The sequence below is a fragment of the Homarus americanus genome, unplaced genomic scaffold (assembly GCF_018991925.1).
Source record: "Homarus americanus isolate GMGI-L3 unplaced genomic scaffold, GMGI_Hamer_2.0 scaffold57980, whole genome shotgun sequence".
NCBI lineage: Eukaryota > Metazoa > Arthropoda > Malacostraca > Decapoda > Nephropidae > Homarus > Homarus americanus.
Genome location: NW_024716703.1, coordinates 19,505,315 through 19,523,064, shown reverse-complemented (window position 1 = coordinate 19,523,064; position 17,750 = coordinate 19,505,315). Strand labels below are relative to the sequence as shown.

The window sequence follows — 17,750 nt, the reverse complement described above, 5'->3', positions numbered from 1 at the left end:
ATATCTGAAGTGGACTGAAATGTCATAAAATTTGAAAATGGATATAACAATTGTTGCATGTTCTGTAGCCTTATAAAAAAAAAATTACATTACATTACTAGGTTATTTTTTACCTTGAAGGGTATGATTCCTTATTTTTCCTTGATATCCAGATTCTTCACTGGTCTGTGAGACACCCATTATGTCTGGATTTCACTAGGCATGAAGTTGTGGGGTGTAACAGTTCCATATGGCTGTTGGAACTGCCACAGGCATGTGATTCTAGGCTCTGCTCAATAATACTCTTGAGTGGATGCTCTCACAGTTTGGCCCAAAAAATGGGATTTCATAACAAAAACCTATTATTGATGTTTTGTGTATGTTTTCTGTACTTGTTGGGTACCATAATGAACAAATATTTAAGCTACAGTATTAGTATTGTAAGTTTTATGATTATTATTAATCCTTTATGAGGCAGGAGTTTCTCTCAGCTGAATAAAATACCTAAGGGCTACATTGCCTTCTAAGGGGTTGGTTTTCAATCAGTACATCAGCCTATCAGTACTACATTGAGTTTTTTATAATAAATAATTGGTTGATAAACATTTGTTTATAAATTAATAAACTTGTTTCAGAACAAGAAGAAACTGTAGAAGGTGGTGACAAGGATGAGGAAAATGAAGAAAGCTATTTCTGCTCATTCTTCACAACTGTTGAAGATAAACTTATTCCATGATAATATGTGTTCAAGGATGCAGGGTATTACAGATCTATATCTTTTCTTTCAAAAGACGTAAATGTTTACGTCCAATCTTATTATATGTTTAATTAAAGGATGGAACATAACTTTCCGGTCTTTCACATTTGGAAATTTAGTTTTTGTACATAATGTATGTAGTGGAACAGTAAACCTGAACCATCAATGGGTGGCTACGCTATCATGGCTTAAGCTGTTTAGATCTTTGAGTATATTCTCACTAGTACTATGCGAGTGTCTGCCACACATTTATTTTTATTTTTTTTTAGCAGCAAAAAAATCTTCAGGTTCATTTAAAAAAACTTACATTTGTTCAATGGCAGGAGTACATAGATAAGAACTAGATTTAAACTTTTATTGGAAACAAACATGTACATATATATTTAATAACATAAATATACAAATGAAATGTTTTGGTTTATATTACTAGTTATAATTGTTACCAAAATAATGTGTTCAATATATTCTTCACACACACACATATTTCTATGTATAGGTACTGAGGAAATGATACTAAATGGGTATGTCAGGGCAAGATTTTCACTGATACAAGCATTTCATTTTAAATAGTGAACAGTAAACTCCATTAGCTGGAATAATTAACGCAGAGCGCTTCTGGGGATGGGAAATTTCCAGGTAGCGAGACAACTCTAAAACCTGAAAAAATCCCACATCCCCAGAAATTTTCAGAGTACCGGTAATGGAAAATTTTTTTGAGAGTCTAAACTACTTCTCACAGGGATGGATACTACCCGCACATCCCGGAAGGTTTCTGGGAAACTTTCCGAGCCCAAGCTGCACATCTCATCTTGCATGGGCAAACACTCTCCCATTACATTTGGACTGAGGGCACGAGCAAAAATATTTATGACTAGTGAAAGCCCAATTATTTTTTTCACGTCTGTTCTAGTGTTAGAGATGAATTTGGTGCCATAATGATTCTGAATAAATTCTCTACAAGAATGTTTCAGCAAAATATTTTGACACAATATAGTGATGGGAATCCATTCTTTTATGAAAAAATGTAAGAAATGTTGATACTGTACCGAAGTTAATAAAATCAGTTCTAATTAAGTTAGAAACACCATTTCTTGTCCGTTGTTTAAAATATAAGTAAAAAAATCTATATAATAAAGGCATGTGATGCATTAATGGAGTTGTGTGTCACATCCAAGACAGTGGAATGTTCCACCCTGCACCGAGGAAGGTTTTCCGAGTGTAAATTACGTATCTTGCACGGACAGACACAGCTGTATTCATTTATAGAAATACCACTGTACAAGTACAATACAGCATGCCCTGACAATTCGCGGACCTTGATTATTCGCGGATGACACCCTGGATGTATCCAAGAATGTCTAAGGGTAGTTTTAAAGTTGGTGGCATTTTCACAGCCAGGGCAGGGAGCCATTCTTCTGGAGACAGTAATTTCTTTTACCTGTGGAATGTATATGTGTGTGTGTGTGTAGATACACACAAAACACTTTCAAATAAATAATAATGGGAAAATTCTCTCACAAATAATCAGAAACAAGACAAAATTTAGACAAATATGTGAGTCTACCCTCAAGTCAACTCCGTGCTTTGTCAGGTTACCCATTGCCGGGGAGGGGGATTAGTGGCTCTCATGACCTGAAGAATGGTGAATAAAGAGAAAAGCCTGTACATATGGTACTTTCACACTTCCTAGGAGATGCATCACTATCACAGGCATCCTATGCGGTCACATGAAATCATTAACCAATCGCAGCACTCAAGCCTACGGGCCAAGTTACCCAAGCAGTCTTCCCACCAAGCACGTGAGGACGTGGCAGAGCATGAAACAATCATTGTCCCCAGGACCGGAGCAGAAAAGTTTGGAGACATTTTCTAAGAATTTTTCCAGAAATTGCACATTATTTCATCCATCAGAATTTGTTTCCAGACCCTGAAAAAAAAATTAAATTGTAGGTAGTAATTTTCCGGACTTTTCTCATCAAATGTGGCTGATTTTCAACCTTGGAAACTCGTTCGCAGACCCAGATTTGAGGATATTTTTCTGGAAAATTCTGGGCCAATTTCAATTCTGGCTATTGGAGAATTCTATGGATTAAGTTGATTACAGGTATCCCCAATTTATGGTGGAGTTGGGTTCCGAAAAAGCCCATTGCAAGTCAAAATATCGTAAATCAGGATCAATATAACGTGGGCTTCAATGGGATACGTTCCCAGTCAGTCCAACACCCACATATATCACTGAAAAAAATTCCTATACTAATATGCATAAAACAATTAAACAACACTCGCTACATCATTACGAACAAGCCTGGTTGTCATAACATGTGAAGGTCACTCCGACTCCCACACAGTCTCTGGGGCGCCTTAATGCCACTTCACAACAGAGACAAAGCACTTTACAGTCACAAAAAACATAGCAAAAATAATTTCACAATCACCAAAACAGTAAGATGCGAACATTAGTGATGTCCTCCCACTGTATGGTAAAAGTAACAACATTGATATTGACCAATAATTGTTGAGTTACATGTGCGACCACCATAGAACATAGTTTGGTACTGTAGCGCAATGAGTGGCCACCTGGCGGCGTGCGGATCATGTTTATATTGTAAACAGGGGGATGGTCTTAATACATCACCATCGTTAAAGTGGAATATTGTAAATCAGGGATGCCTGTACTGTATATCATGGTTCTCACTAGTGAAACTGTTACGTGGGTAACTACATAAAAAAGACAGTGCAAAGAAGACTCATTGTATCTGAAAAAGATCAAACTGAATAAATTCAAAGACTGATATTATCTTTTTAAGTTTTACAGTACGAGGTCTGTCCGGAAAGTATCCAGCCATTGTGAATATTGTGAGAACTGGTCACACGGCCTGATGTAACTTAGCAGCCACTCAGAGAGGACCGTACTGTGCATGCATGAACAGCCACACTTCTGAGGGACAACTCAGTTGACCGGCAGACGCCGTTGAGTGAGCGTGGGTACTGTGTGACAGTCGCATTTACAATAACGAAGGAGTACTACATCGAAGTTCTTCGCCGGCTGAGGGATGAGGTAAGAAGAAAACGACCGCAGCTGTGGGCAAGTGGTGTCTGGCAGCTTCATCATGACAACACGCCTGCCCATTCTTCACGTCTCGTGCAGGGTTTTTTGGCAAAACATCGCATCACCCAGGTCTCTCAGCCCCCCTATAGCCCAGATTTGGCTCCCTGCGACTTCTGGCTTTTCTCAAAAGCTAAAATCGCCGTTGAAAGGGAGATTTCAGACCGTGGACGAGATTAAGGAGAATGAGACGAGGCAGCTGATGAAGATCCCAAAAGAGGACTTTGCAGACTGTTTTGAAAAGTGGAAGGGACACTGGGAGAAGTGTGTGAGGTCCCAAGGGGAGTACTTTGAAGGGGACTAAGGCGCCATTGTCCTAGGTAAGCAATATTTTTTTTAATAGTAAATGGCTGGAAACTTTCCGGACAGACCTCGTATATTAATTTATTATCACTTTAGGACTTAATTTTTTTTTACCTAATATATTTACACATCCTCCACTTTTGTAGTTGATATTTAGTTTTCCTTGTGTTAAGAGGGGGAAGCAGGTACTACATTTTCCAGGCTCTGAGAAGTTGGTATGTTTCTGATAAATTATTCAAAAGCTATTTCAAGTGTCTAATTACATAAAACAGGATGGTATGCTTAATTCACAAATTAGTTGGAAGCAAGTCAAAAGCAGCAGAAATGGTGTGCTTGAGAGTAATATATGTGGTGAATAGAGTGCAGGAAATGAAAGAAACATTGGATAAAATTGACCCAGGTGGTTTGGATATATTGCAAGAAGAGAAATAAAAGACTGATAAAAAGAGGAAGAGGCAGAGAATAACCAAGGAGATGGAAGGATGAGGTGAAGGAAGACTAGAAATGGAGGGGAAATGATATCTAGGAAACAACCGAGCACATGAATAATAAAAAGCAGGTATTAAACACACACAGTGGTTTTTAAACTATTCATGTTCAATGACAAGTAAAGTGGCAATCATTAATAATCACACTTATTTCTCTTTCATATAAAATATATATACCTGTATATACTGTACTGTATGTAAGTGTATGGTCAGAATGCGATACAAGTAGCAAATCACCGCAATTCACTTTAAAAGTAATATAGTACAATATCTATAGCTACAATCAGGTTAATTCATGAACCCCAAAAATTAAATCCTGAAAACATCAAAAGTTTCAGTCTTTAATCTTTCTTCAACCTATATAAAACATTTGATAGTGCATGCAGGAAAACAGTGGTAATAATCTTATGGGCAATATTGTCCTTTCTCTTAGCATTTCCTTTTGACTTTTCACGGTAATACTTTGTGATATTGCTATTGATTCTAAAGACAGACATTCCTTCATGATGGATGTTCTATCTTAGTCTTATTTCTAAATACTATCTCCCTTAAGTACACAAGCACAATTATGAGAGCAACTTGCTGATTTTTCAATGATAATTTTTTTTGGTCCACATTTGGCAACTTCTAAACTTACATGAATCATATAAGCACCATTTTTTATCAAGTTTCAAGAAATATTGTTCACTCTTTGATACTTCTGAACATGTTGATGGTCATCCTTCATCTTTTCTTTTTCAGAGGGAGTTTTCCATATACTGTACAGTACTATCCTGCTGGGAATATAAATATAAGACATTTACAAGATTAAGAAGAAAAAACAGGATACTAAACATGTTCCCATCTCACTGAGGCATTGTTTTCTTAGCTAATGTACACAAATATTATTGCTTCTCTCAAAATGGGATGACAGTCACTTAGGCAAGATTTGAGTCAGTCTGAAACTTTGACACAGGTGTATCTATGCAAAAATATGGGAACCTGTTCAATTCAAAGCATGGGTTAACGCATTTAATTTCATTAGCACAGTATAAACACCAAGCGTATTTTGAAACATTACATTCATTGTTGCATTAATACTTTGAATTGCCTAATTTTAATGGCCACTGCAGAAATGTAATGTTGGCCATATTCTTACTGTATCTGGTTTTCTTTACTATTCTCACTGCTGAGATGAAGGAAATCATTTTACAATATCACAAAGATGAGTATGGATAGTCCCACATTGACAGTCACAACTGGATTTAGTTACCTATATGAACACAGATTTTTCTCGCGTGGACTGTTAGGGTAATATCATACACAGTATGTACTAAAGAATGAAATTGGATTTTTTTTGCATGAATTATAAATGTAATACTATCAAGTACACACTAAACAATGCTGAACACTGAAACCATTGGATATTATACTGTACAGTATACTCTCGATTTAACGGAATCCGATATAACAAACTCAATTTAGCGGAAGGAATTTTTTACACATATTTCACTCGATTTAGTGAACTAATTCGCTAAATCGACATTAATTACGTTAATACGCTCACACTTTTTTCCAATTGATGGGTGCACTCTTGACTTTCTCCCCCACACAACTTTTTTCTGAGACTTCTGAGAGTCTTTCAGCATGATGTCTAAGTACAGTAGTTAGTTGACCGAGATGTAGACCGAGAGGTAGCAGTGAACAATACATGTGGTGGCAGCAGGACACAGACTGAGTGGATGTAAACAAATCCCATGCGCCAAACGGTGCATTTGGCACGGAATCACTCTCGATTTAGCGAACTAGTTCGCTAAATCGAGCGAAAATAACTAAAATTCGATTTAGTGGAAATTTTGATTCAACGGAAAGGGGTGGCTTGAATTAGTTCGTGAAATCGAGAAAATACTGTATAAGCAAAATTTTACTTACTGGTAAACATTAAGAGTTGGAAACCATGTGATATGAAGACAAACTTAAAGATCACCTCAACTTATTTATTCAAATGACCTTTGTGCAGCCAAATGCACACAGTGCATAAAGTATGTAAGCTTTTAACTCTGGACACAAAACTACATTATAAATAACAACACTAGAGACACTGTCAACAATCAGCATAATTAAAGAATAAAAATATGAGGCTGTCTTAAAATGTATAGTTAGAAGAGTCATACTTACAAGTTATTGGCCTCATGCTTTACACATGATAGTACTCAAGGCTGTTCATTGTATATGTACCTACATTCCCAAAGAGAGAAAATATAGCTCTCCCCTTATAACTGTCACTAAACCCTAATGTAACTCCAATGTGTGTTGGTGGAATATCATCATGCATTGGAATGTGAGATGATAAGCCAGGCTATAACAAAGTAGAAGAGGAATATTGGGTAGACTGCTAAGGCTTTTCTTGTGCTTGGCTGACTATCTCCAAGGAATATCATGGCAGCTGAAAAGATGAAGTGCACAGAAATTATAATCTTTTTAACTGGAACCATTATAGTGTATACATTATAACATACTTATTAAATTTTAAGGATGAACCTTGAATTGAGCTCATGTCTAAAAATATCATAAATATCTCACATATATCTACTGGACAGGCCCACCAAGATGACAGGGATACTGTGGCTAAATTGCCAGGGCCGAAGATGCTTGACAGCATTTTTTCCCAGCTGAGAAAAGATGCCCCGACCATTTTTCAATAGTTACAGCTGATTGGCTGTTGCAAACCTGTCTGATTTCATCCCGAAATGATGATGTATTTTAAATGAGTTTATTCATAATGGTTGGGATGACCGTTTTTGACGAGAAAGATATTTAGCTAAATTACTGTATATAAAGACACTCACATTAATAATTTCAAACATAAGCACATAGGAAGTTTATCAGAAGTATTATACGTGAATTAACTGTTAAACACTGGTAGCAAATTCAGGCTTTCGGAGGATGCATTTAATTTACTGGAAACCTGTACTTATGTTTACCCACAATAAGGGATACTAAGACAAATTACGTATCAGTAATACTACATTATGCAAAAACCAACATTTTAAAAGATCAGAATCACATTGAAATATTACAAGGCCATTAGCAAAGGCGGGAAAAATATGAAGTTGTTCGCAGTCATATTTCCCGCCTCTGCTAATGGCCGTGTAATATTTCAATGTGAATTAAATTTAAAGTACATCGTATTATATTAATCGGACAATTTGCTTTAAATTCTTTAACACACTATATGGTAGTTATAAACACCATTTACTCGAACATTTAGTTTTAAAACTCAGATACTAACTCAACATGTTGGGAAAAAAAAGTTTTATCAAAAATATTTTTCTCTTCAAATTGAAAATTAAGGAGTCCTAATAAATATAAAGCTCAATTCTAACTAGTAAATGCAAATAAAATGGAATTTAAAATATAGTCAAATTGAATTGTACTGTATTGGGTAACATTATGTAAAGGGCCATAAAATTACACAATCTACTCAAATTTCAACTACTGTAAACTCAAATCATTAATCAATACATCCAAAAGTATTCATGATGGACTACTGTACATAAATGAGGCCTGACCTAAGTTGGGTAATCAGGTTTTTCATATAAACCTTTCAAGGTTAATATATATATTTTTTTTATGGGACAACAGAACATCAACCTCACTAAGGGAATTTAATAAAACGGATAAGAGCATAATGCAGTTCAAGCTTTGCAAAAACTACTGTGTTTGGAGATGCTCTTATTGTATGGCAGGAAAAGTATACAGGATAAAGAGATTAAGATTCATAACTAACATGATATTTTCTGAATGCTTCCCAAACAAGCACACTTCAACAAAACTGGACAAATTAAGAATGTAATAAATCCTAAATTTCTGTTTTTTTCTTAACTCATAATTATGTACAAGTAAACCTAGATAGACGATGTCTCGTTCAATGACATTCCGCATTAACGAAGTGGTCATGAATCAACCCACACACTACAGTCCTGCCCTTGGTACTTTGTCAATAGCATCTCCCCATCATGTAGCTCCACAATTATTGTTCAGCATCGTTGGCTGTACAGTAAACCCTTGCTATTCGCCGGTTTGTGATTCGCGATTTCGGCTATTCACAGTAAGCAGATGGTGGCTCGCTTACAAGCTTCTCCCGCAGTGCAACGAGTCATGCCCAAGCACCCACAGCGTCTCCTCTTCTTTTGTTTGACCTCAACCATTGCCTGCGACACAGCATCTCTTGTGTTGTACTCAAAACTTTAGCGTTTCTGTGTGAAATGACTCCTAAAAGACTGCATAGTGCTAGTGATGCAAGTGGAATGAAACATCTAGAGACCTCAAAGACAAGAACAAGCAACTACCAATCATGATGTTTTTCAAGAAAGAACCAGCTGCTTGCCCAGCTGATTCGTCTACCTCACCTACTTGGTCAGCTGCTGCCGCCGCTTCACCACCCCGCCACGCACTACCCCACCACCTACCTCTCCACCAACCACCACTGCATCACCTTTTTCCAACAGTGATCCTGAAGATTTCCCTATACTTCAGTAATTAGATTTCATCCTACTGTACAGTACACTTTATCAAGCCCAAACTTCCACATACAAAGGAGAGTAGTATTGGTGACTTGAGTTTCTCATACACAATATACTGTAGGTATACAGTAGTGCACTAAGGTAGTACAAGTTGTTATTTATGGTTTGCCAATTCGCTCCATTCCTTGGAACCTAACCCCCGCAAATAGCAAGGGTTTACTGTATGTACAATGTACTGATCATCGGTGTCTTTTTGTGTTTTTTTTTTCTTATAGTGAGAGGACAGCACTAGCACTTAGATTGAAATGTGTTATGTTGACTGTGAAGTGATATTTTCTGTGTTTTTGTGGCTGTTAAGCTCTTCACCTCTGTTGTTGTGAAAATCATGTGAGCAGTGTGGGCCGCTAACATTGTTTTTACGTTATCATCATTCACTGTTTTTGTGTCAATTGCTTTTGCTCTGTTTTTGTAACCATGAGGTGAAGCTTGACATTGTGAAGTGGCATGAGACTCCCCAGAGGCTGTGTAGGAGTCAGAGTAACATCTCCACTCCACCTACAAGAGTCCCCTTAGCCATGAAGGGGACATGTGATGATGACCAGACTTATTCTTCATGATGTGGTGAGTGTTGGTTAATTGTTTTCTATTGATTTCATAAGTGTAGGAATTTTTTGTTGGTAATACAGTACATGTGTGTTTGAGGACTGGCTGGGAATGTATCCCATTGAACCCCATGTTATAATGCTCCCTATCAATGATATTTCACTTAGCAATAGATTTTTCAGGAACCTAACCCCATCGTTTATCGATGTTTACTTGTATATGTATACATTATATACTGCACTTACCAAAAGTGGCCCACATAAATCCAATGCAAGTAACAATAAACCTGAGAGCAAAGAGGATATTGTTGTTTGGGGCGAAGAGTATGAGACGGCACAGGATGAGCGAGAGGCAAGACGGCATCAAGCAATACCCCAACACACACACTGATTGGAAAAATGATCTGGAAAAAAAATAATACTGAAGAAAACATTTAAATTACATAATTTTAATGGTATCTGAGACTGAAAACTATGCAGAGATTTTACAGTAGACTATATTGACAGCAGAACTAACCAATATGAAAACCATATTATGATACTCCACATAATTTTTTGTCCAATAATCAGTAACATGAATTACTGCAGAAACTAACAGCAGTTTATATAATATCAAGCAACTGCAATTTCATTGCTACCTTTCCTTGATTTGTCTCTCTCTTTACTGGGGCATATGTAAAATCAGGATTATCCACTTCTCTCCATACAGTTGATTCATAAGATTCTTTAATATCCTATACATGAGTAAACCTTTTCTGTATGTTTCTATAAAGCACATAAAAAAGTACAGTACTAATATTTCAACATCTTTAATAGCTTACTGTTTCTCCTCCTTATCATCATGAGTGAGGAAACATGCCGAGTACAGCGTGCCCACCCATTTGGGGGGGCTTACAGATTTTTTTAAATCTGACCAATATCATGGGCATTTTGAAGCCATGCACACTTGATATTAAGAGATATTCTGAAGTCAATAGTAAATATTTTTTACTACCTATACAAAAATGCCTAAGTACAATACTACATTAAAGAAAAGTATTGGATCTGCCCTTGAGCCATCATCAGCTTACAGCATGGTGTCCCAGTTGCCATCAAGTAAATTTGGAGCCAGTTTTACAGCTGGATGCTCTTCTTATTGCCAACCTACTTTTACAGTGGGAACTAGTCCTTGTATGCAGGACTTTCAAGTGCCTGCTTAGCTGACAAGGTTGCTACTCCCTTAGGTAATCAAAGACTACCTGCCTACTTTATGATTATAACATAATGACATGTGAGACTTACATGGTTCCACCAAGTAATTTGGTATTCATGGTGACAATTGCAGCACCCACCCAAACAATAACAAATACTTGGGCAAACTCTGGTCCACCATCAGGTTCATTTGCACCTTCAGATCCTTGGACCATCCTAGGGAGATGAAATAATATGTGCCAAAATAGAACTCTCACTACACGATCCAGTACTTTGAATCATAAAGCTATAAAGTATGTGAGTACTGTATGAAGTTACCTTTGCTTTCCATTTGAATCTCCACTATATGTGATCCACCCTTGAAATATTCTATATACTGTACAGTAATATCTCTGTTAGCCGGAATCCCTCAAACCCAGAACTTTCCGATAGCCGAAATTGAAATTAAATTTCCTCGGAAAATCATTCCCAAAGCCGGAAATTTCCAGAAAATTACGGCTTTCAGAATGATTTTCTGAGGGGCACATTTTCCATCTAATTCCGAGAAAATTTTCCCGATACCTGGAAAATTCCGGGATGGGGGATATTATTCTGGGTTCGAGAGATGGTGTAATGGGCAATTTCTGGAACTTTCGAGAACATTTTTCTTTTGCCTGGAAAATTCTGGGGATGAGGGATTCTTTCTGGCTTTGAGAGTCATCTCATTCCCGGAAGTGCTCTGCATCAATTGTACCGGCTAACGGAGATATCACTTTTTACTCGGTACAGTATAACTTTTACCACTTGGCCAGAAAAATACCTTCGTGCCCTGTTTATATAAATTTCTAGCAAACATTAAGTCCATCTGGATAAAAGAAATATTTTAAAATGAAGTGCTCTCTCTGTCCTAGATAAAGTGCTAAATAAAATAATGTATGTGTGTAGACTATACATTGTAAGCCTCTACCTTGAAAATTACTGAAGATGACCCTACAGGTTTAACTTATGGAATTCTGTGGTTTTAACACCCCTGGTAATAACTCCTGAGTGGCACACAATACTGTACTGTATATCCTAAATCTGGAGAGGCAAGAGTTTACAAACTATTGACCAGAGAACAAGTTTCATACTTATACTTTCAGTAACTACTGTGCAAACTGATGAAAAAATACTGTATCCACAAACACACACACATATAGTAGCTTGCCTATTATAACCCTTAGTCTACCGGTCATGGTAACAAGCATAAATATGGAAGTAGATTGTGGATGCACATCATTATACTAAGTAGATACAGTACTAGGATATAAAGAAATTCTCTAATTTGATGTCATATCAGACTTGTTTTAGTTACTAACTATAACAGATGAATGAATAGTTTACATAATCTTTTTTTAGTACAGGTATATCATGGCATATTGGGAGTGTTAAACATAACATTAATTATATAGCTATGAAAGACAACAATATTTCCTCACAAGTAATTTACTGTACTTACATAGCAATGAATGTACACAAGATAAGTGGTCCCCACAAGTCCCCTGGAAAAAATTAAATACATAGTGATGTTATAATGTCAATAGTTCCTACAGTTCATACAATGAAAATGGATATAAATAAGGGTCTGTAATAAATAACAAAGCTGGCACAAGTGATGCAATTCCTGGTTTTTGTATATCCAGCAACCCTTAACAAATATAATATATAGCCTGTATGATGTTTTGTTACTTTATTAGAAATTCTGTATATTTTCTGCACAATGGATTCATTAATTATCTCATTACAGCAAGGAATTGTTGGAGCATGGTGATGTACAAACGCAATCTGGGTAACAGTCTTCTGAATCCATGGAATCAAAATAAAAAAAGATAAACATACAGAATTGGTTGTTTGGAAGTATTGATACAAAACTAAAAACTGAATGGGAAGGAAATTCTGCCCCCTTTCCTCTGTCTTCTTGAAGGATGTGAATGACAGAAAGAATTTCACTTTACTCTCTTTATCTATACTATATATACAGTATACTTAACACTCATTAACTCACACACACAAAAAACTCATAAAGACAATGTGTAAAATTATATTTCATCTGCATAACTAATGGGATATAAGCACATGTTTAGGTACACATTTCTCATAACATATTAAGCTATGAGGAAAATTAAAATCAGTGTATTCATGATACCTCAGCAAGGCTCGAAGTTCTAGGAATTTAGATCTAAATAAAATATAAAACTTTTAAGAATGAAAAATTCTGTCTGTAAAGTCTGAATGTGAAGATGATTCCAAACTGGCTAATGTGGTCCAAAGGCACCAATAAACAAGGTTGCTATCCAGGGCATATCTGTACAGTATACGGTACAGTAGTATACACAATCAAAGTTCGTTAACTTATAAGACATCTCCATATTACACATTACTGTACTGTACAGTATATTACTTTAAAATTAAGTTTTATATATACATACAATCCTTTAGGAGAGCCTTTTTCTCCCTGGGATACAAAACATGGTAGAATTTTGTGCCTACAGCTCTCAAGTCTCGCATCTGAAAATTAAAAAAATAAAATAAAATACTTATTACTACACTAAACATGACAGCACCAGAAAACATGAAAATTTCAAGAGTTCCAATCCATTCAAAAATTAATTTTTTAACTTCCTAAATCAAACCGAATGAATCATTTACCAAATAAAATGTAGACGCTACAAATGTTACTTATAAGAAAAAAAGTAAAGCAATAGTGTGCTTGCTTCTCACCATTGCATCTAAGGTTGGATGGGAATTCTTTAGTGTAACCCTACTCAATATAACATGTTTTCTCTGGGTACTCTGGTGACCTCATGTAGATGCTACCAGTCATTTCATGATTGATGAAGTGCAAACTCATTGGAGATAATGGGGGATTAAATAGACACCAGCTTCCTTTCCACATCAAAGCAGTAAATCATAAACATTATATTGTACTCACATTAACAAATTTGACCTTTGACTTTTAGTTGTAAGTTTGGCTTTTAATACTGACACGTGTAATTTGGTCATTTGTACTTTGTGTAATAATGACAGTCTTGAATTTAGTACTGTACTGGTGAGCACAGTACAGTAATATACTGTATTTTGTTTATTTATAATACTGTATACGTATACATACTGTAGTATGTGTACAGTGGTGTTTGCATACCGGTAACTAAATACAGCTCTGTGCCTATCTGAGTGCAGTTAAGTGGCTCCATGTGAGACGCGTAGTTTAGACTCTCGGAAAACTTCCCCCAGTACAGTGTACTGTACCCACAAAAATTCTGGGGATGAGAAAATTCGTTTCCAGACCTGGAACTCTCTCAATCTCAGAACCATTATGCACCAATTATTCCAGCTAATAGGGAGATTACTGTACAGTTAAAACTCATATCATACTTTCACAACTTACACATAAAAGTCACATGGAATAGTGTGGACACAACAAAATTCATAAGCTATGTTATAATACAAAATAATAAGAGCAAGAGAAGTTCTTTAAACAAAACTTACAATAGTTTCTCTAACAGGTTCATCAAGTGTGTTGTATTCCTTGGCCTGAGTCTTCCCCACAGTGCCAGGAACAGCCATCTCCCCCGACACATCTCCATATCCACCAGGGTCGACAAAATCTGGTATCTGGAAGAGAAACAAATGATTATGCACCATTATAAATAAATTCAGGTAAAACTCAAAAACTACAAACATGATCATTAAATATGACCACTGATCATTGAATAAGAATAACCTTTAACCAAACAGCTGAATCAAACTTGAAACCAATCCAGCAACCTTGGGACTTGAGCAGAAGTGTATAAAAAAATTTCTGGTTCAAGAAATTTACATTTAATCTATAAAGTAAAAATTAGTCAAGGCAACACAAAAGAGTACTCGATAATAGTTTAACTTCCCTGCACTCATTAACTGCAACTTTAGCACTTCATGTATTAGAATAAAAGTTGGTCATTACCATCTCAGTACAGGAATTATGATATAGGACTTGTAGATTGAGAGATGAGTCTTACATAATATAGTACTGTCCATTGGCTATTTGCAGGTTCCCACCATGTTTACCAGAGGCTATACTCCTTACTTAAAGAGTTGTCTATTTTGGGTAAATTTTTACTTTAGGACACGAGTCCCTAGGGGTTGACCAATATGTTTTTCCAGTGTATTTTGGTGTGTTTTAAGCGAATTTGACCGTCAATTTCGTCGGAAATTGCTCGTTTTGCCCCACCCTGACCTCCAACAATAATGGGAGAAAGCCTGGGAAATCGGGATTTTGGGCGGGGGAGAACACGAAAACGAGTCATCTAACCTAACCTAACCCTTAGCACAGGGCTCTGCCCCCGGACCCCTGATAGGCCTCGCTTAAACTAACCTAACCTATCCTATTCATTTCCAACTAGTATAAATGGCATTCAAAAGACACAGAATAAGGAGATGTAAATGTTTCAGTAGTTTAAAACTTTGGGGTGCACCATGTCCAAAAGAACAATACCTTAGTTAGAAGTGGAAGAACCAGGGATAGGTTCAGGGTCATCGACCTCCTCCTCATCGGAATTTACAGTGGGGGCACTCAACAAACATAGGGAGAACACCGAGATTACGTAGGAATTGGATAGCATGATCGTCTTTCTCGTAAAACTTGACAATAAACTTAAAATAATCGTAGAAGCAGTATTCACAACCAATCTTTCACAACGGCCATTGTTACACTGGTCATTGAAATTCAATTCCATACCCAGGCTGCTTCCTTTGAAAAAATTCAAATGTGATTGGTTGAAAAAAAAAACATCGTGTGATATCGATACATCATTGGTAATGACTGGATGACGTCAGTCATTATTGCGTGATGCATAATTAACTCGGTTTCACGCAGATAACATCTCTTCACAGACGAAGACTGAAAAGTACTTAAAATAAATTTAATTAAATTGTCGCTATTTTCCATTTCCAACTTGTATAAATGGGGTTCAAAATGCTCAGAATGGGGAGATCTAAATGTTTCAGTAGTTTACTACTTTGGGGTGCACTATTTCCTAAAGTAAAATAATCCCCTATTTTGGTATAAAAATATTTTTGTTTTTTTACTCAAATCTGACCTCCATTTTTGTAAAAATTAGCGTTTCTGTCAAAAATGAAAATAATAATTAAAAAAAAAACTTAGCACAAGAAATGAGGGTCATGTTTGAGTAAAACACACCCAAAAAAACCTATTCTCGTACCAACACCTGAGAACAGCCAATGAACGAATATATTCATGTTTTTTCTTCCTCTGTAAGACTATATAAGTAGATGTTGGCAACTTCTAAATATTAACCATACCAAATATTTACTAAATTTTATCCTAAAGTTGCTGGCTGGTCATCACGTACCAGTGCTCCACAATATTACCTAAACTGTTGCAGATAATTCCACTTCTGCCACGTACTACAAAACTTTCTAGACACTGCTATATAAATATTTTTGAGCAGATATTTCAATCATATCTACAAAACCAAACTCGAATTCATTATACATTGGTGTTGACAACATACCTGTCCACAGTTCTACTCTAACCTGTTGTGTTAACTTGGGCATAGCAGCCACAACTTGGAGTGATAATGTCGAGTTATTGTAAGAAATAACCAAGAACAGAACAATTATCGTGTGTGTTTTAAGCTTAAAGGACTCAAAAGCAACTTAAAACAACTTATCAACAAATAAATAAAGCTTAAATTAATGAAAGAGACTGCTACTACCTCCAGCTTAGTGTTATCCACGTCAGCCATGGCTCTCAGCTGTTTACATCAACAACTTGGTAAGTGGTTCATTCCTCGGCACTATATAAAATATACAATAAATGTCACCTTGAGCCACTTTATCAAATTTATTAAATTTACGAGAATATTAAAATAAAAAAATAATTCGCAAATTACAACACAAAGAAAAATATTTATTAAGTAAAAATGTATACAAATAGTTATGTTAGAATATAAACCCGATATCAAATGCTAAAGCATTTAATGCTTCAGGTGGCGCAAAGCAATCAGTTACATTAAAAAATAAGCATTTTTTGGTTTGATTAGGCTGTGGTTGACATTTATGCTAGGAAAAATAATTAAGGAATACAAACTTTTGTTGGAGAATTGCGTTCGTAATCTTTTCTAACATGAAGTCGGATTCGATATCGGACACTGAAACGTCTTTCTTTTTTATTTATTTATTTATTTATCTCACCACTTATCAGCTTACTAGCTGTTCGGGAATTTGCTAGCCCACACTGATTAGTCTTCAATTAGAATATGACTCCAATGTATGTGATCCACTGACCTATATATGCTGCTAATGAATATGATGTATTTCCTTCTTTGTGTACGAACCTCTGTCCTGTGTGGCAGTGAAAAGTGACATTACCCACATGAATCTGACCGACGTATATGTATGTATGTGTGCGTGTGTGCATGTATATGATGTATATGTACGTGTACATGTATATGTGTATGTATATACGTATATGTATGTATATGTGTGTGTGTGTGTGTGTTTACATATATGCATAGGGCTGCAGAGCTGCAGTCCCTCCAGACACTCACTGCCAGGCGTATGATTCCTTTAGAGAGACAGCTGAATAATACACTACCAACAAATATATCATTTTATATGTTATTTAATTATTTTCAATACGTTGCTAAGTGAATTTTCATTAAAATCAGACCAAAATTTAAGTTACTTTCATAGTTGCTGTCAATGCTGTACGATTCATGTCTGTTATTAATTGGCGCCGCCGCCGCACTTGAAGCAGCTCAGTCTCGTACAACGTGTGGACGGTGTGGTTAAATC

The 17,750-nt window shown here is 36.2% G+C and overlaps 2 protein-coding genes across 3 annotated transcripts in view; one reads left to right on the top strand and one right to left on the bottom strand.

Moving 5' to 3' along the window:
* LOC121858322 (protein zwilch homolog) overlaps positions 1–1,810 on the top strand; it is a 33,901-nt gene extending 32,091 nt beyond the window's left edge. For both annotated transcript variants that reach the window (XM_042354682.1, XM_042354681.1), the window contains exon 15: positions 615–1,810. In XM_042354682.1, the coding sequence (XP_042210616.1) occupies positions 615–715 (101 nt within the window). In that variant the 3' untranslated portion in view covers positions 716–1,810. The remainder of the gene's footprint in view (positions 1–614) is intronic.
* Positions 1,078–16,711, bottom strand: LOC121858323 (protein YIPF6-like). Its single transcript, XM_042354683.1, has 7 exons — positions 16,670–16,711; positions 14,439–14,564; positions 13,379–13,457; positions 12,409–12,451; positions 11,022–11,147; positions 9,987–10,144; positions 1,078–7,058 (listed from the first exon to the last, which is right to left on the bottom strand). Exons 1-7 carry the CDS (start codon positions 16,697–16,699, stop codon positions 6,940–6,942), a joined length of 681 nt encoding a protein of 226 aa, XP_042210617.1. The 5' UTR covers positions 16,700–16,711; the 3' UTR covers positions 1,078–6,939.
* Between the last annotated feature and the right edge of the window lie 1,039 nt (positions 16,712–17,750).

Coding starts and splice junctions, on each gene's coding strand:
- LOC121858323 (XM_042354683.1), bottom strand. CDS start 16,699: ATGGCTGACGTGGATAACACTAAGCTGGAG. Junction 14,565..16,669: donor TGGATAACACTAAGCTGGAG/GTAGTAGCAGTC, acceptor TTTCTCTTCCAG/ATACCAGATTTTGTCGACCC. Junction 7,059..9,986: donor ATTTATGTGGGCCACTTTTG/GTAAGTGCAGTA, acceptor TCATCTTTTCAG/CTGCCATGATATTCCTTGGA.